This window comes from Molothrus aeneus, chromosome 21 (genome assembly GCF_037042795.1).
Source record: "Molothrus aeneus isolate 106 chromosome 21, BPBGC_Maene_1.0, whole genome shotgun sequence".
NCBI lineage: Eukaryota > Metazoa > Chordata > Aves > Passeriformes > Icteridae > Molothrus > Molothrus aeneus.
This window is the reverse complement of record NC_089666.1, coordinates 7,482,923-7,507,331: the sequence shown is the minus strand read 5'-3', so window position 1 is coordinate 7,507,331 and position 24,409 is coordinate 7,482,923. Positions and strand designations below refer to the sequence as shown.

General features: G+C 48.7%; 1 protein-coding gene across 1 annotated transcript in view; it reads right to left on the bottom strand.

Annotated features, from left to right (window-relative positions):
• RERE (arginine-glutamic acid dipeptide repeats) overlaps nt 1-24,409 on the bottom strand; it is a 171,427-nt gene that overhangs the window by 101,514 nt on the left and 45,504 nt on the right. The window contains exons 2-3 of the mRNA XM_066563795.1: nt 14,424-14,900; nt 6,461-6,531 (exon numbers count right to left, since the gene is read on the bottom strand). Of these exons, the coding sequence (XP_066419892.1) occupies nt 6,461-6,531; nt 14,424-14,754 (402 nt within the window). The 5' untranslated portion in view covers nt 14,755-14,900. The remainder of the gene's footprint in view (nt 1-6,460; nt 6,532-14,423; nt 14,901-24,409) is intronic.

Sequence of the window (24,409 nt, the reverse complement as noted above, 5' to 3'; positions counted from 1 at the left end):
GCCAGATTTTCTATTACAGGGCACTAGCAGCATTTCACAACTGTCTTTTTATGCACTTCTGCCTTTCCATGCAGACTATAAATTGTTACAAGGCCCTGGGGCAATCCAGCTGTACACTCCATTCAAATCAGGCTTCAAGGAGAAAGCTCCACAGTCAAGATGCTTCAATCAAGTAAACACACAGGCACAAAGGGCAACTGCATCACAATTAATAACGTTTCCTTTTGTGTGGCAAATTCAGCGTTTTCCCGGTGTAAAGTTTCCCTCTGATGCTCCCATTCAGAGTGTGGCCATTAGCATTTTAAATGTGACATCAAATTAAGGCAGGATGCAGAAAGCACAAACAGGCTGCTGAAATCCATCTGCTGGTGGTGTTCTGGGTCCCTCTGGAACACAGGAAAACCTTAAAAAGGCAATTTGGACTCATTTATCCAAGCTGGAAATTCGCACCAGGAAAGGTCTGAACGGCAGGATGGGAGGGCAGGTCTGCAGCTCTGCTGTGTTTGGAGGAATGCAGAAATAAATGAGTGTAATTGCAGCAATGAGCTGCTCTCAGCTCCCACAGAGCCTTCAGCAGCTGCCTCTGCTCTGGCACTCCTCGCTCACCCCGTGCCCCTGCTGCCTCCTTCTCCACCTCTGCCTTCACCTGCACCTGCTGTCCCAGGGAAAATGCACATCAGCCCCTTGGGCGAGAGTGCCAGTGCTCCTGTGCCTCAGTCCCCTTCCCCTCCTGGCTGAGCTGGAGCTGCTGGTGCCAGCAGAGCTCACCTGAGCTGCTCCAGGACATTCCCAAAGCAGCACAGAGCTCACCTGAGCTGCTCCAGGACATTCCCAAACCAGCACAGAGCTCACCTGAGCTGCTCCAGGACATTCCCAAACCAGCACAGAGCTCACCTGAGCTCCAGAACCCTTCCCAAAGCAGCACAGAGCTCACCTGAGCTCCAGAACCCTTCCCAAACCAGCACAGAGCTCACCTGAGCTCCAGGACATTCCCAAAGCAGCACAGAGCTCACCTGAGCTCCAGAACCCTTCCCAAACCAGCACAGAGCTCACCTGAGCTGCTCCAGGACATTCCCAAAGCAGCACAGAGCTCACCTGAGCTCCAGGACCCTTCCCAAAGCAGCACAGAGCTCACCTGAGCTCCAGGACATTCCCAAAGCAGCACAGAGCTCACCTGAGCTGCTCTGGAGCCATTCCCAAAGCAGCACAGAGCTCACCTGAGCTCCAGGACATTCCCAAAGCAGCACAGAGCTCACCTGAGCTGCTCTGGAGCCATTCCCAAAGCAGCACAGAGCTCACCTGAGCTCCAGGACATTCCCAAACCAGCACAGAGCTCACCTGAGCTCCAGAACCCTTCCCAAAGCAGCACAGAGCTCACCTGAGCTCCAGAACCCTTCCCAAAGCAGCACAGAGCTCACCTGAGCTCCAGGACCCTTCCCAAAGCAGCACAGAGCTCACCTGAGCCGCTCCAGGACATTCCCAAAGCAGCACAGAGCTCACCTGAGCTGCTCCAGGACATTCCCAAACCAGCACAGAGCTCACCTGAGCTCCAGAACCCTTCCCAAAGCAGCACAGAGCTCACCTGAGCTGCTCCAGGACATTCCCAAACCAGCACAGAGCTCACCTGAGCCGCTCCAGGACATTCCCAAAGCAGCACAGAGCTCACCTGAGCTCCAGGACATTCCCAAAGCAGCACAGAGCTCACCTGAGCTCCAGAACCCTTCCCAAACCAGCACAGAGCTCACCTGAGCTGCTCCAGGACATTCCCAAAGCAGCACAGAGCTCACCTGAGCTCCAGGACCCTTCCCAAAGCAGCACAGAGCTCACCTGAGCTCCAGGACCCTTCCCAAAGCAGCACAGAGCTCACCTGAGCTGCTCCAGGACATTCCCAAACCAGCACAGAGCTCACCTGAGCTGCTCCAGGACATTCCCAAACCAGCACAGAGCTCACCTGAGCTCCAGAACCCTTCCCAAAGCAGCACAGAGCTCACCTGAGCTCCAGGACATTCCCAAAGCAGCACAGAGCTCACCTGAGCTGCTCCAGGACATTCCCAAAGCAGCACAGAGCTCACCTGAGCTCCAGGACATTCCCAAACCATTCCCAAACCAGCACAGAGCTCACCTGAGCTGCTCTGGAGCCATTCCCAAACCAGCAGAGCCTCCGTGGCCCAGCTCAGCTCTCAGGCAATCCCACCTTGTGCTCCTGCCCCTCTCCCAAACACCAAAATTCAGTGAACTTCTCCCACTCTGATCTCTGCAGCAGATAAAGCCCTTTTTTTTTCCCACAGACATGGCTCTGCACTACTTTTGATATTTAAATTGAGCCTTAATCAAAGCTGGATCCGCATGGGTTTACAGGCACTACATAATTAATATATTCATATCTGAAATGTAATTACTGCTGTTGCATCATATATTTAAAGCCAACAGCTGGCTATTCAGGTGAGGAAGACACTTTGATGGGGATAAAACAATCCTGCAACCAACACTGCAGGGTTTCTTTGCTCACAGCCACTCTGAGGCAGCTTCACCAGGGACACCCAGAGCTTGGGACACTTCCCCTGGCTGAGCTCTGGGCACAGAGAGCTTTGCTGAGATCCTGAAGGGCTCACAGGGAGATTCCTGTTGGATTTTCCATCACCGCCTGTCAGAGCCCTCCCTTCATCAGGTTTAATTTCCATAGCTGGGTGTGGGGTTATAAAATGTCCCTTAACCCACCGGGTGCACACAGGAACTGAATTTCTGCACATTTATTGGATTTTCTCACACAAGTCACTCGGCTGAGTTTTAATTGTGTGTTTTCATCAGCCAGAAGTAATCACAATCAACATTTTAATTAAGATAAAGAGAATGGACAGAATTTTAGGACTGGTAAACGACAAACAAAGAGATAAAAGGAAATTTCACTGTTTATAATCCTTTGTATTACAATCACTGTAAACTACAAAAGAAAGACATTAAATAATACTATTTGATTAAAAAAAAACCCTTTAGCTCTGAAGCCATACCCTCAGCCTGAAGAAAATACAAATCTGTTTTTTTTCCAATGGCCTGATCTGAAAGGAAATTCAGTGAGAATTTCCACTTTGAACACACAGCACTGTCCGATTCAAAGTTATTTTTTGACAGAAGGACTTGTTTCCTTTTGGGGGGCAGTGGGTGCAAGGGAGCAGCAGAAGGTGCGGGGTGTGAAGGGCACACAGGGCTGGCTGAGCAGACCCTTTGCCATTTCCCCCAGGAATTCCAGGTGCCCTTCTTGGGCCAGGTTTGATGAATCCCCAGCAGAGCTCAGAGCCCACAAGAGCAGGACCAGCAGCTGCAGCCAGGCTGAAGGACACGGAGTGAGTGGAGATGGGATCAATTTGGGGAAAATGAACTCGGAGGGGAGGGGGAGCAGCACTGGACCCCCTCTCCCCAGAGCTGCAGCCAATTCCCAGCTCACACAGGGCTCAGCCAGCCCCGCTCTGCTGCCTGGGCTTTGAGCAGGCTTTTGGAGCACCACAGAGCATTTAAGGAATACTTGGTCAAGCCTGTGGATTTTGAACGTGTTTGACTCGTGCCAAATGAAAATGAAGGAGAAGCATGCTTCCCTAACTTGCTGATGAATAGGAAATGGAGATTTCTGACAGCAGCAGCCTGCTGTGGGAACAACTGCACTGTTAAAAACGCCCTGGTGCTGCTGCAGAATGAAGGGAAAAGAGCAGACTGACATCCAGGAGACAATTCCTGATGTAAACAACCTGAACGCTTTCCACAGAAAAAAATAATCAGAGAAACTTATGTTTTTTTAATGCAGCAGAGCATTTACTGCTTCCATTTTATTGATTTGCCAGTGTAATTTAAACCCCAAGCTGTAAGATTGTTCTGGAACAAAAACACCCAGAGCAAGCAAAGCCTGAATCCCAAGTTAAGGATCCCACTTTCACCATCCTGAAAACAACATTTTCCTCCTTAAAGCTGCTCAGCAGGCAATGCCAGGAAAGTATTAAAGCCACATTTCTCTGCCCCTTCACAGGCTTTCTCCACCTTCCAGCTTCCCAATCACATTGTGCTCTTTCCTTTTTTTAAAAACAACATTTTTAAAGTAACTGACATCGTAAGCTGGATAGGACAGGCTGAAAGAAGTGCTCCCCAAGGGAAAAACAAGGTGAAAAAAGTTGCTTTAAAGCCAATCTTGACCTTGCATAATCCAGATTTCCAGGAGACCACTTGAACCCAAGCACTGGCTCAGCTGCCCCGAGAGGAGGGAGAGCAAATATTGAATATGAGCAATGAAGGGGGAGCTGATAACCAATAAAAACATGTAAGGCAAGAGAGCAAACTCAGATTGAATCCTGCCTCACCACAGCTTGCTCCTAATCAAAGTCCTCAAGAATAATCTGGTCTTGAATCCTGAAAGAGGATAGCATTAATCCAAAGAAAATGAACTAGCACCAAAAAGAGATTAATAAAATGTTCTGGGACACAGACAGCACAGAATAACCCAATCAGTAGAGAAAAAAATCATCCACTGCCTTTTTTTTAAATACAGACAACTATCTCATTCTCTTCTGAGAGACAACAGCAATTTCACTCTTAAAATGTTTTTAGCTCAATAATTCAAACTGTGAAGCGAAGCCAACAAAGAAAAGCATTTATGGATATGACACCTTCTCACCTGCCCTGCCACCCCATCCTCCTGTGAGGAGAGGAAAAGGAAGCTGCACTTGAACCAGCCAACACTCACACATTTCAGTGCTGGAGGGCAAAAATAAACCACTGGATTCCCAGAGAACTGCTCAAAGTTCTGCAAAATTCCAAACAAACCCAAACCACCGCAGTGATCCTGGTCCAGCAAGGACATCCTGCTTTTCAGTGGCTCATCTCTAACTCCCTCTCATTTTATTAAATATAACTTGACGTTCCTGTTTTTATCAGTAAAACACCCCCATCAACTCCTGCCCCCAGACTGCACCTAGAACCAGGGGAAGCATAAGGTAAGGCTCACACATTCAGCCAAAAACTTTTCTTTTGTGACAACCAACACATAACGTATTTAATTAGTGGGCGACATTTCAAAGCTGTTGACTTTAACTTTCCTGCTTCACTTGACATATTTAGCTGAAGGCAAAACAAGGCTGTTTTCCTGCTGGTATCTCACACTAGAAGAGAAATCAAGTGTCCTTTCCACTGCTCATCCTCCCTTTCCCCAACAGGAAAATCAACAGCCACACACACACTGGGGATTTAGTTCTGCTGGTATAATCAGCATCAAGAGGGTTTTGGTTTTGTCGTTTATACAAGTTCCTTTTATGCATTATGTCAGTAAGAAAAATTAAATTAACAGAGAAATTCGAGAACTCTGAGCAGGCAAAAGTAAACATAGAACAGAGACACTGTTTCCATGTCAAAAATTATGCAGAACTGCCAGCAGCCCTGGTGCCAAGTCCTTTGTGTGCTGGAAACACAAGTGAAGAGAAACCACTTCAAAACCATCCAGAGGTACTAAAGCTGCAATTCCCTGAGCTGAAATGAGTGGCCCAGCCCCAGGGGCTGCAGCTTTTGTTCATCTCCTGAGCAATTCCTGCAGCCCAGCAGCACCCACAGGAACTGGAACCCAGGCAGACCCAAAGCAGACCCTGCTGATGGGCAGGAGGGGCCCGGGGGCACTGCAAACCCAGGGGGAGCAAAGAGGGAACAAACCCACAGGTGCCAAGCACCAGCAGGGACAGCAGCACTGAGGAACATCTCTGTGCTTCTCACAGAATGATTGGAAAAGCTTGGGAGGAATGAAGGAAGGTTTATTCTGATAGCAGCAGCCTGGGTGATCTATGGCTGTGGACAATACATTTACAAGGGGAGTTTATTACCTGCTCAGGACTCAATACAGCAATAAGGAGCAGCAGAAACAAATTCCCAGAGGTGCCCAAATCCCCTGCTCACAGAACTCTGCCAGGTGCCAACCCTGTGCCCTGGCTGTGAGCAGCTCCTGCTGCAGCCAGGGGGGACAGGGGGGCAGAATGAACCTCCAAACCCTGCTCTGATTGTTCCTGCTCAGCTCCCTGACTCTCACTCCCAGAGAATGAAGTGCTAACAGTCCTTCAGTGTTATTTTCTGTTTCTCCCCATTGAAGTGGCCGTCCTGGTGGGTGTCCCCCTGCCCGTGGCCAGCACAGGCTGCCAGGGCTCTGCCTCATCCCAGAGCTGTGCTGGACAAGGCACAGCCAAACTGAACTTCCTGAGCCCCAAGTTCCCCACAACACAACTCAAAGCTCAGGTTTCTGTTGAGCTGAACACGCCAGGGATCTCAGCCTGAGCTCCTGAGGCTGCCCCAAAGACAGAGCTGGGGTTTAACCAGAACCAGCTCCTGGCTCACAGGTAAAGCTTCACTCAGAGGAGCTGCAGGAAGGGATCCAGGCTAAGAAACATCCCCCCTGGAGCCTGGGGCAGGGGAAAGGAGGAGAGGTGAAAATGTTCCTTACCAGTTTGAAGTCTTGAATGCTGCAGATGAAATAGGGCGTGTTCGGCCGGCGGCTTTCGATATAAACGCAATCTTTAAAAACACAAGATTTTACAATAATGGGCATTAACTTCTGTGCCTCCAAGAAAGAGCATAACAACAGGATAAATTCAAATACAGCTTAAACTTTGAAAGAACCACCATTGATTTGCATATTGTGTAATTTATTCTGAGTGTGATCTAAAAATAGAAACTATTTATGATGATAAATAAGGGAATTAACTGCATAAAAATTAACTTTGATTTGAATAGACATTTTGCTAGGAAAACAAAAAGAAAGGAATTTAAAGACCACTCTGGATTGAGTTAATAACAATGACCAGGTCACAGCCTGTGAACCAGACCAAAATAAGAGAGGAAAGTAATCAGATTGTTCGTGGTCAGCTCACCATCAAGAACCGAGCACTAACATATTTTCTCTTCTAATTGTGAAGAAAACCAAGGCAACCAATCACAGATGAAACACAGCAAACTTAAATTAGATTTACCTCAGGGAAGGCCTGCGCTTTCTCGAGTTACATTTGACAAGACAGAAACACAGTAATTATTTTTGTTTGCTTTTGACAACTGCGCTCTCCAAGGCTGCTGTAACATAAGGTCTGTTGTGTTCAAAACAGTCTTGGCAATAACTACAACAAAAGCAGTGCCCTCGGAATGAAAACACAGCACGGATGGGAGAGAAGTGCCTGATTAATGATCCTGACCTTGGAGCTCAGCAGGCTCACACACAGCTTGCTAAACAGAGAGATGCCAGCCCCAAAGCCAAGCAAATATTGAAGGGAACGTCCTGGTGACCCCTGTGACACACAGATAAGGAGCTGCTGCTCAAAACACAGCAGGGACAACAAACACCACTGTCCTGGGAGGGATTTTCCATGGGCTTTTCCGGATTTCCACAGAAAACCTCCAAAATCTCCGAGTTTTATAAGACACATTTCAAATCCAGCTCATTTGGGAGCTCCAGCAATTCCAGCACATCCCAGCACTCCCACAGCCCTGGTTATCCCAGATTGCCTGGTGATCAGGAATTAATCCAGCAATTCCAGCACATCCCAGCACTCCCACAGCCCTGGTTATCCCAGATTGCCTGGTGATCAGGAATTAATCCAGCAATTCCAGCACATCCCAGCACTCCCACAGCCCTGGTTATCCCAGATTGCCTGGTGATCAGGAATTAATCCAGCAATTCCAGCACATCCCAGCATTCCCACAGCCCTGGTTATCCCAGATTGCCTGGTGATCAGGAATTAATCCAGCAATTCCAGCACATCCCAGCATTCCCACAGCCCTGGTTATCCCAGATTGCCTGGTGATCAGGAATTAATCCAGCAATTCCAGCACATCCCAGCATTCCCACAGCCCTGGTTATCCCAGATTGCCTGGTGATCAGGAATTAATCCAGCAATTCCTCCACATCCCAGCACTCCCACAGCCCTGGTTATCCCAGATTGCCTGGTGATCAGGAATTAATCCAGCAATTCCAGCACATCCCAGCACTCCCACAGCCCTGGTTATCCCAGATTGCCTGGTGATCAGGAATTAATCCAGCAATTCCTCCACATCCCAGCACTCCCACAGCCCTGGTTATCCCAGATTTCCTGGCCAAGGCTGCAGTCCCTGCTCAGGACCAGCTGGACCATCCATGCACGTTCTGCTCCTCCAGGAGTGAGTGAGATCCCACACACACACACAGAGCACCACAACTTGCAAGATCTTTATTTTATTTTTTCCCCTTGGTATGTGGGCTGTGCAAGCCTCATTTTCCAGAGGCTGATCAGGCAGAGCCAGCAGCCCAGCATCCCTGTGAAATGGCTGGCACGGAGTGAGGGGCTGTGGCATCTCCTGTGGATAAAATCTCACTCTGGGTTGCACTGAGGGAGGCACTGCTGGCTGCCTGCCAAGCCCAAAACAACGATGACATCCACTTACAAGGCTCCAAAGCACCAGGGGCCAGGCAGATAAGAAAAACAAGTTTATCCAGGTGCACAACAATGCTGGGGATGGCAGGAACTCGGAAGATGCCCCCCAGAAAAGGAGAATATTTACAGAGGCACTCACATCAGCCACCCAAAACTCGGACAAGTTCAACATCTGATGTGTTCAACCACTGAGTTTAGCAATGACAAACCAGCAAGTGCTCTGCAAGGAAATTAACAAAAATAAAAATAAAAATAAAAAATAAAAATAAAATAATAAAAATAATAAAAATAATAAAAATAAAAATAAAAATAAAAATAAAAATAAAAATAAAAATAAAAATAAAAATAAAAATGTTTTCCATAAGCTTTGCAGAACAGAGTAAGGAAATGCTGAGTGCCCTGCAGAGCCCCTGCATTCCCTGCCAGCCCGAGCCAGGAGTGCATTGCTCACTTCCCTATCTCGTGTCAAACGTCCCACTGGAGATGAAGCATTTCCCTGACACATGGCACAGAGTCATTCTGCCTTTGGGCTTGTGATCCTCACCAGATGTGCCCTACTTCTGAAGGGTTACATTAATATTCCCACACTAAAAGCTGCTTTTAAATTAGAGCTTCAATGCACGGATGTAAAAATTCTCTTGGAAAACCACCCCAACCAGCCCCATTTTCTGAACCTTTAGCAGCCTAAACGCTGCAGTTTTTGTAGCAGTCATCCTCACAATTAAATCCTTTCATGTTTCACCTAATGAGTCAACACTTCCATCATCCAAGGAACAAAGCCACGGGCTCTGTGCACAGCACACGCTTCCACAGGGAGGATATTCCTGGAAAGCCTTTGTCAAGGAATTATCCACAATCCCTCCCCATCAGGCCTCACCAGCCGCAGCTCACTCTGCACGTGTGTACAGACATGGATAAACCCTGAAATCAGGCTGTGGGACCAGCAGGGGAAGGACATTTACACTCCTGAAATAAGGAATATTTACAGCCACAGCTCACTCTGCACGTGTGTACAGACATGGATAAACCCTGAGCTCAAGCAGTGGGAGCAGCAGGGGAAGGACATTTACACTCCTGAATTAAGGCATATTTACATTCCTCCATCCTGGTGCCTGAAATGAAAAGGCTCAGTGGCCCCAGAGCCCTGTGCCAGTCCCTGACCTGGCCCCTTCTGCAGAAACTGCTCTGAGACAGAGCCAGTGGGAGGCCCAGGACCCTCCTGGGTGCTCCAGGTTAAATGCCAGCCCCCCTCAGCACCCCCAGAACAGGTAAATGTGACTAGGGTTAAATGCCAGCCCCCCCAGAACAGTTAAATGGGATCAGGAGCAGGGTGCCAGCAGTCACAGATCATTAATGAGCAAGAGGTACCTCCCAAAGGATCAGAATCAACATTTACAGCACTCAGTGGGTTTAAAGGCTGAAATGTGAACTTGCCTGCACCCCAGGCTCAGGAGAAGAGCCAAACCCTTGCACACAAAGGTCAGCACTGGATGGAGACAAACCTGCAGCAGCAGCAGCAGCAGCAATGCATTGGGAAGGGGCTCAGTGACAAACCCACAGGGCAGCCAGGGGGGTGGCAGTGCCAAACACAGGCTGGGGCTCCAGCAGCATCCCCAGGGACAGGCAGGGGCTGGGCACCCACAGGCAGGGGCTGTCTGTCCCCATCACAGGCAGAGGCTGTCTGTCCCCATCACAGGCAGGAGATGCTCATCCCCCCTCACAGGTAGGAGATGTCTGTCCCCACTCACAGGCAGGGGCTGTCTGTCCCCACTCACAGGCAGGGGCTGGGCACCCACAGGCTGGGGCTGTCTGTCCCCACTCACAGGCAGGGGCTGTCTGTCCCCATCACAGGCAGGAGATGCTCATCCCCACTCACAGGCAGGGGCTGTCTGTCCCCATCACAGGCAGGAGATGCTCATCCCCACTCACAGGCAGGGGCTGTGCCAGCCTCTCCTCCCCACGTGCCTCACAACACACAAATTGCCAGGCTGATCTTTCAGGGGCACTTCCTGCTGAGCAGATTTCAGGCAGCACTGCTGGCTCCTTCTCAGGGAACAGGAGCTGGAGCCCTCTCTGCAATAAATGGCTCAACCAATTTACTGTGTTCATTTGAAGCTCACAGGAGTATTCCCAGCGCCTGGACTGTAGTTCTTATTTGGCAAATGATTTTATTATAAACCGGTATCATAGTGAATCCATTTTCTTTAAGGGGTTTTGCTGCTGTTTAATGGACTGTCAGTATAATTTAGATTTCATCTATTTAAACTCATTCAAGCCTGGCTCCTGATTGTACAATAAATGGAACATATTTCTATTCAACAAAATTAATGACAGCTAATTGTACTCTGCAGTTCCCAATTTCATAAAAGCAACTGTTCTTCAGCTCAGGCCCCCAGCTACATCATTTCCCACACCAATTATTTTCCTGCACTTTTCAAGCATGTCCACAACATTGCACAGTTCTCCTTGTAAGGTGCACCCACACATGCTTCATTATCAGATCTGTACAATGCAAACACCTTTTTACACCAAGTTGTGTCCCCAGAAATGCCACACTGCCAGCAAAGACCCCGTGGCTGCTCAGCCCCACCTCCTGCCAGGGGCTCCTCCTGCCTTGGAGTTGTTTTTTCAATTAAACACATGAAAAGGGAGGAGGGGTGGGAACAAGAATCCAGGCTGATAAAAGAAATTCATTCAATAACCAGTTAGTCTGAAACTCCTCCTCTAGCGCAGATAAGCTTTGCTGCACGTGTGCCACTCCTAACAGGCTTTTCCTGCCCTTTTAGGGCCACAGGAAACTTTGCCAGACTTGTCCCAGTGCTCCTCAGTGATGTCTCACAAATGCCCGTGTGAAATCCCACCTCTCCCAGTGTGGGGGACACAAGGACAAACAGCACCAAAACTGCACCACAGGACTGCAGGACCTCGTTGATTTATTCTGAACAGCCCCAAGCACACCAAGAGAGCTCAGAGAGAGCTCTGCTGCTCCCAAGCCCACCACAAACACCGAGTGGGGCTCCTTAACTGCCCTAAAGCGTGACCCACACAGTGCCTCATCAGCATGGGGATGGGCTTTATTTGTGTACCCTCAACAAAAAAACCATCAGCATTTCCCATTTCCCTGCTAGTGCCCCCTCCCGTGCCCCTGCTGGTCAGACAGAGAGCAGAGCCCAGCACACAGACGTGTCCAGAGGAGGAAGATCAGCTGTGCCACTGATGAGCAGAGCCCAGCCCCAGCCCCAGGGTTTGCTGCTTTCCCCTGCCTCAGCTCCCGCTGCTTGTGCAGCCACGGATGTCCCTGCAGAAACAGAGCCCCACAAATCCTTGAATTCCTGCCGATCCTTTTAAATGGCTCTGCAAGGCAGAGCAAGCAATGCTGTCCCCAGCTGCAGGTGACAGTCACCTGCTCTGCCAAACCAAGGCAGATTCAACCCAGCACTCCAGGTGCCACCACAGCACCACAATATCCTCAGCACCGATCCTGTGGCCTTAATTCAATCACAGCCCTTCCTGAGGTGGGTTTTGGCAGAAGCCAGGGACATAGAAGGGATCAGTCTGCATGGGAAATGGAAGGAAAATCAGCATTAAATGATCTAAGTGAAATCCAAGAGGAGAAAAAAAAAAACCTCTCAGTTGTAGCACAACTCTCTTTCATTGCCATCTCCCTGGGCTAAGGAAGCCTAAAGCAAATTCGAATACACACTGTGCAACAGAAATTAATGTTACTCCAACAGGCAAAGTGACAACAGCAAGGTGAGAACTGCAAGGGAAAGAAGAAGGAAAACCCCAGAGAGCAGATTTGGAAGGAAATGGGAGGGAGGGTGTGGAAACTGAGAGGACAGATGGGGAACTGGGCCAACAAGCTTTTAGGCTAGGCCTGTGTGATTTCCAGCAAAGTAGAGAAGATTAATTGCATAGTGTTGTCTAAGCCCTACTCAATTCTTTTTAATACATTATTTAAAGCTGTGCAGCATTCATTATATCTATGCAAATTAATAAGAGCAGTATTTACATGGTAACAATACAGTGAAACCTTTCCCTCGAAAAAAAATTCAATGATCTTGATTATCTGTTTATTTACAGTTTATTTGCTATTACTCCCATACAGCTGCTGAGCTCAGCACAGGAAAAAAAGCAGAATTAAGTGCTGGATTAAGTACTCTACAGCAATGGGGTAAACACAGAATGAGATTTTAACCAAGAAATGCAGACCTTGAATTTTCATCCACGTCAGATGAGAGCACTTAAGAGAAAGAATCAAATGATTGGAAAGGATTTCCCCTCCTTAAAGCCCAGAAGATGGAAGCTGGAGATGGCTATCCCTTCTGCACACACCTTTAATTTTCATCTCTGTAATCCTTGCTGTGTCTCATTAATTTAAACTCTCTAATCCCTCTTAGAATTTCTGTAATTTTCACCCTTAACCACAAATACATCTCCCTGTATGCAAGGAGCTGGAAGAGCTCCTTCTGCAATGGATGCTCACATTGGTTTAGAACAGCTCCAGCACAGGGATGTGGAGTCAAGATCTCACTCCAGACAAGAAATGCCCTTTAAAATCTAATTTAAAAATGGTTATATTCAGTTCAGGTCCCAGCCATGCTCAGGTCCCTCCAGGGCTGAGCTCATGTTTGTTCTCTTCACTCTCAGCAGTTTCCAAGACAAGTTTTCCAACAGCACAAAGAGCCAACACAACAGAAAAGCTTCAATGCCAGAGTACATCTCTTATGCTGATTACTATTAACAAAATGTAAAATTTCATAAGCAGGGGTTTAAGTTACAGAACAGCTACAAAATATCCCCACTATCACCAACAGTCTGGCTCTCCTTGCTCTTTCCTGGATCAGCCACAGCCACTGCTCCATCCTCCTACAGAATAAAATTGACACCACAAACTGATTTCCCATCTTCATTTTAAGCAAAACCTTTTTGCAATAAAGCCAGTGTATCACATTGTACTCCTGGGCCCACACAACAGCTGTTCTCAACAGATTCTGAATTATTTTTCTTCCTCTGACACTGAAAATAAGATTGCCACCAAAGCTGACGCTTCCGCAGGCTCCCAGCTGCCCCTGCTGGAAAACAAATATTCCTGACACCGTGGCAAAAGCAGCTCCTTTGCAGTGATGGATGAAATCAGCTGAAACTGAAGCTGAGGCATTTCAGAGAGAAGCTGTTCTGACTAACACTGGTCCAGCTAAGAGCAAACCAGAGTGCCCAGGGCTCCTGTGGGAGGAGGAGGATGGCACTCAGCACGTGCTGATGCAGCCAGGAGCTTTCCCTGCACACCCACATGTGTCTGCAAGGGCAAGGCTGCAGCCTCCCCAGGACAGGGGTGATTCCAGCCCCCAGGAGCACACTGAGCCCACCAGGATGGGGTAATTCCAGCCCCCAGGAGCAGCACCCAGGACAGGGGTGATTCCAGCTCCCAGGAGCAGCACCCAGGACAGGGGTGATTCCAGCCCCCAGGAGCACACTGAGCCCACCAGGATGGGGTAATTCCAGCCCCCAGGAGCAGCACCCAGGACAGGGGTGATTCCAGCCCCCAGGAGCACACTGAGCCCACCAGGATGGGGTAATTCCAGCCCCCAGGAGCAGCACCCAGGACAGGGGTGATTCCAGCCCCCAGGAGCACACTGAGCCCACCAGGATAGGGTAATTCCAGCTCCCAGGAGCAGCACCCAGGACAGGGGTGATTCCAGCTCCCAGGAGCACACTGAGCAGCCCTGGACAGGGATAAGCACACTGAGCTCCCTGGACAGGGATAACTCCAGCTCCCAGGAGCACACTGAGTCCCCTGGACAGGGATAAGCACACTGAGCTCCCTGGACAGGGATAACTCCAGCTCCCAGGAGCACACTGAGCAGCCCTGGGCCACCAGAGCCAGCACCAAATGAGACCGGTGTAATTTGAAAATGATGTCATTTAAGCATGATGTCACTTTAGGACAATGTCGCTTTAGGATGATGCCATTGAAGCCTGATGTCACTTCAGGCTGCCCCTTACCTCCAGGCCTGTACACCACGTCATCCTCGGTGATGAAGGACGTGATCTCGCCGTTGTCGGTTCTCTCGTAGCGCGACTTCTTCTTGGGGGGTTTCTTCTTGCTCTTCTTGGCCGACTCCTCGGTGGTGGCACTGTTGTTGTCGTTGTCCTCGTCCTCGCTGTGCTCGCTCTCGGCGTAGTTCTTGGCGCCTCCCTCCAGGGTGCAGCTGCGCCGGGGCCGCGAGCTCTCGCTCTCGCGCGCCTTGTCCCGCTTGTCGCGCTCCTTGTCCCGCTCCCGGTCCCTGTCCCTGTCCTTCTCCTTCTCTTTGTCCTTCTCCTTGTCCGCCGTCATGATTCGCCACGTGCCTTCTTCTGTCCTCTCACGGCTGGGCCTCCGTGAAAGGTAGACAGTGAGCCTGGGCTTCAGTCTTCTGAATTTCTCACGCAAAGCCAGGAAAAATTCAACCACTCCAGCAACCCCGGCGTTTTAAAAAGGTTCTTGAGGAGGTGAGGGGAGAGAAAAGAGGGAAAAAGCCCATGTTAGTATTCCAAATTCCTTCAATTCCTTAAGATAAAAATTAAAACCGAACAAAACCCCACATCCTAAAGCAATTCGGTGTGGAAAGCACAAGCAGTAAAATACAAAGAGGCCTTTTGAAGACTTCCAGACACTGAAGTTACCATTTCTGTGAAATGTTTGAAGCCTGCTCCATCCTCAAAAAAGATCCCTCAATTCCTTAAAAAAATTCTTCAGCTGGCTGCAAACACACAATAACTTCTGGGATGGGCAGTGCCCACTGAGAACAGGTACCACTTTACAGCTGGAGCTAACAGGGAGCATGCCAGTGCCAAAAACAAACCCCATCAAACATTGAAGAGAGGACAAGTGCAAAGAGGAAGAGTCCCCAGCTCTCCTCTGGAAGCAAATGAGGGAGTTGAGCAAATGGCAGTGTTGTTTCACATCTCAGCACCACTCACAAGCCATGCCCTACAAAGCTGGTACAGGGTAAGGGATGCCATCTGCCACGTCCAGGGCAATCTGTTAGCAAGTCCTGCCCCTATCCTGCTTTGCCAAAAATAGAGCTAACCTGTAATCCACAGATTACAGGAATTAATTAATTGAAATCGAACCAAACCACAGTAGTTACAACAGCACTAACAAAATCTGCTTTTCCATATATGAAAACAGGACCTTTCATGAAAGGAGGATATTTCAAAAAGGAGGCATTCAACTCACAAAAGGTAAATTATCTTTTTTTTTTCCCCTAATTCACCAATAATGCTGAATCTGCCCACATCCAGTTCCTCAGTTTCCAGGAAGCTACTACATGGTGCAACTCAGAATGAGCCCACGGTGTAGGATGTCTGAAAGGCAGGGACCTGAGAACATTGATTGCTCATGCATTAGGCTTTTGAAACCACATCAGAGAGGGGAAAAGGCTGGTTTGATTTTTGAGAAGTCAGCTGAGGAGTCCCTGATCCCATGCACTGGAAATTCCTTCAGTCCTACAGAGATCTCAGCCCTCAGTGTTCCTGTCCCTGCTGCTCCTGGAGCAGAGGGAGCAGCAGAGGAGACAAACAGAAAAGAGGGACAAACAGAAGAGAGGGACAAACAGAAGAGAGGGACAAACAGAAAAGACAAATGGCTGCTGCTGTGAGGCTGTGCCTGGCCTCAGGAAGGAAATGAAGGCAGATAGGAAATGAGGGCAGGTGAGGAAATGAAGGCAGGGGAGGAAATGAAGGCAGGGGAGGAAATGAAGGCAGGGGAGGAAATGAAGGCAGGGGAGGACATGATGCTGTTTGCTCTGCCCCCAGCAGCTCTGACAGCTCCCAGGGCATGTGATGGAACTGATGGCAGGGGAGAACACCTCAGAGAGCCTGCCAGGGAATGCTGAGAGCCTGCAGGGATTCAGGGACAAAACTCCTCCAGTTCCAGAGGGGAGGGAATTCCCCAGCAGCAAAGCTTGGGGTTTTTCCTATTGCTGCTCATACAAAGATCACCTCAGTGAAAGGATCACACCCCTCTTGGGGCACAGCTGCAGCACAAGCACCTTCCTTGGACTGGCAAGTGCAAAATGTCCATTTTTTTCCCCTTTAAATCACCTCCAGTTTAAAAAATCCCCATCAGTCACCATTTCATTATTGAGGATGGGTAGTAAATGACAGAAGGAGCAAGTTTAAAACCTGGCCAGCTCCAGGGCTTCTCCTTGAAGCCTCAGGATGAAGAGCTAAGAAGGTGCCAACCACCCCACACCTCTAAACGTCAAGGAAAAATGATTTTAAAGTTCCTGTCTTAAGGACAAATAAAAAAGTTGATTAGTAGCTGACAGATAATGCATCCCTACTTTACCTGCATCTGAAACACTCTGAGCTCCACCTGGTATTGTGTAAGTCTCAAGGAGCCAGAGCTGTGCAAACAGCTCTGAGAAAGCCCCAATTCCAGAGCAGGCTGCTCCTTGCTAAACTTTCATTAGAAAGCAAATGCCAAGTGCAGCAGTTTGCAGCAGAGGGGCCTGTCCTGAGGCTGCCAGCACAGCAAACCCCGGGAGCCTGCTGGGTGAAGCACTCCACACCAGCCTGCAGCGCTTTCATTACAATTACTATGGGCATCCTTTTTCCTGGGTTTATTTGCTTTGCACAACACAGTTCTGCACAGAGGAGTAACGCTGAATAAACAAACACCACGTTCAGATTATTTCATTTACTGGAAGGCTGTGCAAGAGGCAGTGTGTGCCACACTTTGCTCAGCCTGTTCAGCTGTGAAATTTCCACTCCAATGGCCACTTTCCTCCCAGCTCCCATTTCAGGGATCCCATAAAAAATAATTTTCACAGCCACTGCTTTCCTACATAAATATATCACATTTCCAAGTCGATTTCACTCCAAATACTCAACTTCAAAAGATTTGGCAGGATTAAACTAACATCACCATGAAGCACTGACTACTTTTGTCTAGGAATAAAGCGCTCCAGAACTTTCAGAGTGAGCTGTACCAGGAAAAATCCACATCTCACACATTCCTTCTTCACCCACCACAGAACAGGAAGCTGCCTGATCACTCTTTACCAAAATGTGAGCCCTAGGAAAACTCCTCTGCTGACTCAACACCACTCACCATTCCAGCTGCTGAGTGGGCTGAGCACTTGTGCCACTCTCTGTGCAACGAGGAATGAGAACTTGTGCCACTCTCTGTGCAATAGGAATGAGCATTTGTGCCACTCTCTGTGCAATAGGAATGAGCACTTGTGCCACTCTCTGTGCAATGAGGAATGAGCATTTGTGTCACTCTCTGTGCAATGAGGAATGAGCACTTGTGCCACTCTCTGTGCAATGAGGAATGAGCACTTGTGCCACTCTCTGTGCAATAGGAATGAGCATTTGTGCCACTCTCTGTGCAATGAGGAATGAGCACTTGTGCCACTCTCTGTGCAATGAGGAATGAGCATTTGTGCCACTCTCTGTGCAATGAGGAATGAGCATTTGTGCCACTCTCTGTGCAATGAGGAATGAGCACTTGTGCCACTCTCTGTGCAATAGGAATGAGCATTTGTGCCACTCTCTGTGCAATGAGGAATGAGCACTTGTGCCACTCTCTGTGCAATAGGAATGAGCATTTGTGCCACTCTCTGTGCAATGAGGAATGAGCATTTGTGCCACTCTCTGTGCAATGAGGAATGAGCATTTGTGCCACTCTCTGTGCAATGAGGAATGAGCACTTGTGCCACTCTCTGTGCAATAGGAATGAGCATTTGTGCCACTCTCTGTGCAATGAGGAATGAGCACTTGTGCCACTCTCTGTGCAATGAGGAATGAGCACTTGTGCCACTCTCTGTGCAATGAGGAATGAGCACTTGTGCCACTCTCTGTGCAATGAGGAATGGACAAAGGAGCCCAAAGCACCATGACAGAAACCACAGAAGCACTGGGAGCTTTCTCTGCTCCCTGCAGTAGCCTGGGCTCACACACCCCTGGGCAGCAATCACACAGATGCTGGGTTTGGGATTAGGGCAGCGCTAAAATCTGCAGTGGGGCTGGCCAAGCTCTGGCCCTTGGGTTTCTGGGCATTTTCCCTGGCAGCTGCTGGTTCTCCAAGCAGCTGCTCCTCTCCCTCGCCCCAGCCCAGCCTGGGCACAGCACCAGGGGCTGCAGGGCAATCACTGCCTTGGGTAATTCACTCTGCTCCACGGGGAACCCATCCCAGGAACAAGCCATGGAAGCTCAAAGGGAACCATCACATCACAACAGCTCAGTGTGCCATACAAAGAAGAGGGAGAACAGCCCCTGTCCTTTATTTGCTCAATGCAAGTTGAAAAACCTGAGGAAAGATGATAATTTCACTGCAATCACACCCCAAGACCTTTTTGGTGTTGTTTTCTAACTGGAGCCTCAGGATCTGGCCATTTCAATACGTTTATTAAATGCACTCTGGGATAACTTTCTTTATCTCCACCCACTCTGCTGTCAGACTTGCAAGGTCTTTTTTATCCTGAATTGTTTAGAGATCAAACACGAGCCAAAAATGTGTTTGCAGAGTTACTCACGAAAGTCTCCTGTTCTCTGCTTTGGAGCACAAAATGCAGATACTGACCACATCCCATCATATTCAGATGTTGATATTCCTGTTGAAATGCTCAGGTTTCCAGTGATGAGGAAGCAAGAATTTCCCACCAGGATTTTGGAGAAATCCAGCAGGCACGATTTAACCTTTAACTTCATCTAATAACCTCAAGTGCAGAAGTTCATAATCATTATTTTCAACTGATCATTACCCCATATTCACCTGGTTCATTTCCCCACACCCACCCCCCAGCATTTCCAATCTAGTTCCAATTAAAGTTTCAACTTTTTTTACAGCCACAAAACCCTTGTCACACTCCAGTCCCAGCCTGGAGAGGAGGACATTGCTGCCCCCACAAGTGACCTGCTCCACAGCAGGTCACACACCTGGAAACCCCTGCCAGAGCCAAAGGCACATATAGCACCACTCTGCACGTTAAGCACTTAAACCTCTTAACCAGAATTAAAGAGTCAGGTTTTAAAGACAACGTGAAAGCAACTCCACCAGAAATGCTACGGGACTGTAACAGGAAGGCATCTCAGAATGCAGGGCAGCTAAAAATATGGAGAAGAGCTCTTTTTTCTTATTTAAGCTAGACAGATAAATCTTTTAACAGGATTTGTTTGGTCATGTGTTTCCAGTCTTAATAAACACAACAGGACCATTCTTCTGTAAGCCTTTAGTCTCATATTGCCAGATAAAAAGGCACTGTTTTCAGCAAATGCCAGATTAAAGGAACTATGTGCTGCCACTGCTAGAGTTCCTGCCACAGAGCTTTTCTAATTTTGATGTCAAGGGAGAATTTTAACTCAGTTTAAGTGCAAGGGATTAAAACCCAAAAAAAAAACCAAAAAAAAAACAGGAAACAGAGAAAACAGCCCATAAAGGTTTCCCCATATATTTATAAGGTTTTAAGAACTCCTTTAAGAAAAGCCCTGAGATAATTTGTGAAAAATGACACAAATTAGAATGGAAGCAGAGCTGAACTCCAGGAATCCAGGAGCTCAGGCCCTCACACCCAGCTCAGAGCAGGGGAATTTGGGCATTTCCACCCTGCTAAAGCTCATTAGCTGCGGGGCAGCCACACAGCCACACACCTTTAACCTCCAGCTCTCAGGCGAGACTGGGAACATCTGTTATCAACTTTCTCCACATTCCTCCCCTATCTCCTGCTCGCCATGGCAAATGGGAGCTGCAGATACTCAGAGGGACCAAGTGCATGAGGAGCTCATGTGGGACATCCCTCAGAATATTCCCCCTCCAGGGTCCATCATCATCTGCCAGCAGCACACCCAGCAGGGCAGGCTGAGGGCAAGCTCAGACACCAGCAGAGGAGTGCAGGGAAAAGGGGGCAAAAGTAAGAAAAAAGGAAGAGGGAGTACAGTAAGAGTTTTACCCCACGGTTCTTGGACAATTTTTCACCGTTGGGGTGAGATTGTACTAAAGACACTCACCCCAACTTGGAAAATCCAGATCCTGCTGGGCTTACCTACAGAATTTTCCAACCAACCACCACACACAGAGCCAGAACACGGATCTTTCCCTGCCAGCAGTACACAGACACACACACAAAGCATTTTCCCCATAGCATGAATGCCCCAGTCAGTAAAAATGTTCATTTTCCTCCTCTGTGCCAATCCTACTGGTGCCCAGTGGGTGCTGAAGGGGTCCCACTGCCTATTCTGGAATGGGACAAGTCTGGGACCCTCCTGGGAAAAAAGATTTGCTTCAAGTCTTAAAAAGCCCTTAGGAGTCTCTCCAGTGATTGATGTGCCTCTTATCAGGTGTCTCCCTTATCTCCTGTTTGGAGTTCATAACACAAACCCAGCCCTGGCAGGCTGTGGCAGCACTGGTCAGGGTGAGTTCCATTTTCCATTCCCCAGCCCTGTGAGCCCTGTCAGTGCATGAATTGAAGGGTGTTTGCTCCCTTGTGCTGCGTGCCCACCATCCCCAGGGCAGGGGCAGGGGCAGCCCTGCTCCACCAGCCCCTCAGGGCTGGGAGGTCACTGCCACTGCAGGCACTCAGCCCCAGGTGTTTCCCACGACAGGCACTGACCTCCCCTGCCCCTCTGCTGTTCACCCAGCCTGACCCGAGCACAGCAAACAGCAGAGCTCACATTTCTGAGCCAGGGCTCAGCTCCCCTGCACATTCCAGCCACGCTGCCACAGCCCTGGCTGGGCATGGTGGCATCACCAGGGCCTGTGGGACACTCCAGGGACACTCCAGGGACACTCCAGACAGGCAGGCTGACACCTCAAAGAGGATCCTCAGGCTCTCTACTCAACACAACCCTGATGCTGCACAGCTCAAAGGAACAGGCAAAGCAAGATTTCCCACTGCACAAACACCCCAGCACTTAGGAGAGAACAGGGCCAGGCTATTGCTGTGTCTGCAGCCACCCTCTCAAGAGGAAACTGCCAGGGAATACCAGGCAATCCTGAGGATTTTTAAGGACCCAAGACAGCAAATTAACATCTCCCTTTGTGTTATTCTAATGGGCATAGGGAGGACAAGCAGAACAACTTTCTATTTGTGAGAGGTCAGGAATTCAGTGAGGACTGGGAGTGAAATTCTGCAGGAGTCAGCCCTGAGCACAGAGCAGACTGAAGGGCTGGGAGTGAGGGTTGGAGTGAACAGATCAGCTCCTGCCTCATCCAGAAATGGATGGGCACTTTCTGCACCACATCCACAACAGCAAAGTGCCACCACCTGCCTTCAGACAGTTTCACACACCGGCTGCCATGAAAGGAATGCCATCCCAAATAAGCCACATTCTCTCTCCACACTGGCTGAAGAGCAGCAACATAAAATCAATGCAGCCTTAGAAAGTTTCTGCGCTGCCAAAACGAGCAGATCAATTGGCCAGGCTTTCTGTGCCATTAGTGCCTGGTGAGGAGGGCAGGAGCAGCAGGGCTGCCTGCACACTCACTGGGACAGGGCTGCTGCTCAGGTGTCACCTGGCTGTGACACACACACACAGCACCCCAAACCCTTCCCAGCTCCAGCCCACTCCCCAAGGGGGCTTTGGGGTGACCCAGGAGCAGAGAGAGCCCAGCTGCAGGGGCAGGAGGGCGGCACAGCCCTCACTCCCAGCCCACTGCACTGATCCGTGCCCTGAAGGGGCTGCTCCGAGCTCCTCCTGTCATTCCAGAGCTGCTCTAATGGCCTCTGCGCTCACAACACATGGCAGCAAACAGACAATAAATATGAGCAGTGTATTTACCCTGCTCTGAAGTCATTCAGCCTTAATGGAAGTGATTACCACAACACAGGGCTGAGTGTTGTGGAGCAGCCATCCCATCACACCATTAAAAACCAGAACTTTAAAAAATGACCAGATAATGTGGGATAACTCCCTCCCATACTGCAGGATAACTCCCCTGTTAGGGGAGAACAGACCCATAGGACCTGCAGAAGCTGCTGTTAAAACAAAAACAATTCTCTGGGGAACCTGAAGTCATTTGGAACCATGAAAACATCTGCATTATGAGGTTGCTTAACATTTAAAACAGGGGGGGAAAAAAGTCGAACAAAAACTTGTTGTTGTACACAGCAGATTATTTTGAACAGATAGACAGACTTTGAGAAGCAAAAAGGGTAAACCCTGAAAAAGCATGCAGATGGATTTCCTGACAGGCAAGTCTGTGGCAAAAAAAGAGAAGTCTGCAGTATTGTTACTAAAATAGGTGAAATAAAAACACTCCAAAGTGCTGTAAATTCAGATCTGGGAAATACCAACAAAGAAATCAAAGCATAAAGAGAAATTCCTGGCACACAGTAACAGCCAAGCCAATGGTAACAGGAGAGAATCCCTCCATGGAACAGAACCACGTGTCCCTCTTAGAACAGCCCTGGTTTTATGGCATGCCTGGTTACTGAAGCCACCAGGATATCACCCTTTGCTGCCTGCAGGTCACTTATTTTAAGACAAAAGTGAATTCTGCACGATACTGACCACACTCACTCGTGTGTGTTTATAGAGCCAGCCCATTGCTGCTTTGCAAGTGCGACTCATCTCCAACTCTCAACTCATTCCAGTTTCCATTCTAAATTTTATTTTGGTGCCTCCATCTCTGGAACATGTCTACAAATATCTACCAAACTGTCCCTCCCCGCATGTTTTTAGCTGAGCTGTTCTCCACTGGATGTTTCATTTTTAAATGGCTGAACACTCAGCTGTCCCCCCGCAATCCTTTCATCCTCCAGAAAGCTTCAAACTATAGTTATTTAAATCATCCCAAAGAGAACTAGATCAGGTTATTTTTGGAAAACCCCTTTGAGCAGGAAAGGCAAAACCTCTGCTCTTCAGCCACACGAGCTGTTTTATTTAACTGCAGACACACTTGTGCATCTGAGCTTCTCAAAAGGGAAGAGTAACTGCAGGGTGGGCTCCACCACGAGCTGCCTGGCCAGACACTCCCAGGGAAACGTGCCTATAATTAAAGCAATTTCTCTCTAAAGAAAGCAGCATCCTGAGATTTAGAGCCTATCTGTAAGACTAAAGCTGTGCCACTGAAATGCTCCATAAAATTCCCTGCCAGAGGAAACAGAGCAATCCTGCTCCCAGCCAAAGGGCAGAGGATGGCACAAGGTTATCAGGATGAGCAAGAGATATTAAGAGGACGCTTTTTCTTGCCCACTGTTTTAAAACACTTGATGCATAAGCATGAAGACAGATGATATTTCTGTCTGGAGAAGCTGCCTTTAATTTCAGCCATTGGTCTCATTTCTCCAAGGAGCAGCTTATTTTGGTTAATGACAGAGCAGACGTCAGAGCTGCTGCCCAGCCCAGGGCAGAGCCTGGCTGCTCTAATCAGGAGATTAAGTGTGCTTATTCATGTGTGAAATGCAGGCCTGAGCCCTGTCTCACATTAGAGCCTGGCTGCAGCCTGTTCCTCATCAGCTCAGAGCCTTAACAACTGAGATGGATTCAATTACACCTGGCTTCCTTTCCTGCACGCACAGAAAACACAAATACCCAGCATTTAGAGCAGTAAATCCTCAAACACAGAAACACCCAGAATTTAAAGCAGTAAAACCTCAGACACAGAAATATCCAGTATTTAAAGCAGTAAAACCTGGCTGGGGCAAGGCTGACCTCTGATCTGTAATCTCTGCTGCACGAGCAGGTTCTGCCATGAGGCAGCAGGAAAACGATTTGAAAAGCAAACAGACACTGTCCTGTGCAAGGAGGAGGAGTAAGCACAAACTTGTCAGACAAAGGAGTCCCCCTGAAAAAGCAGTTGGCCAGCAGCAGTCCTAGCCAAGAGCTCCTGATCCCCCCAGGCTCCCGCTGAAGGGCTCCAAACACGTGTTAAAAGGTATTTGCAAAGAGGGTCTGTGTTTCCAGGGATCATATGAGCTCCTGCATGACCTTAAGTGAGAGAAACCAAAGCTGTCAATGTCAGCCTTTGACTTCCAACATATTTTCACCCCAGAAGTGCATCT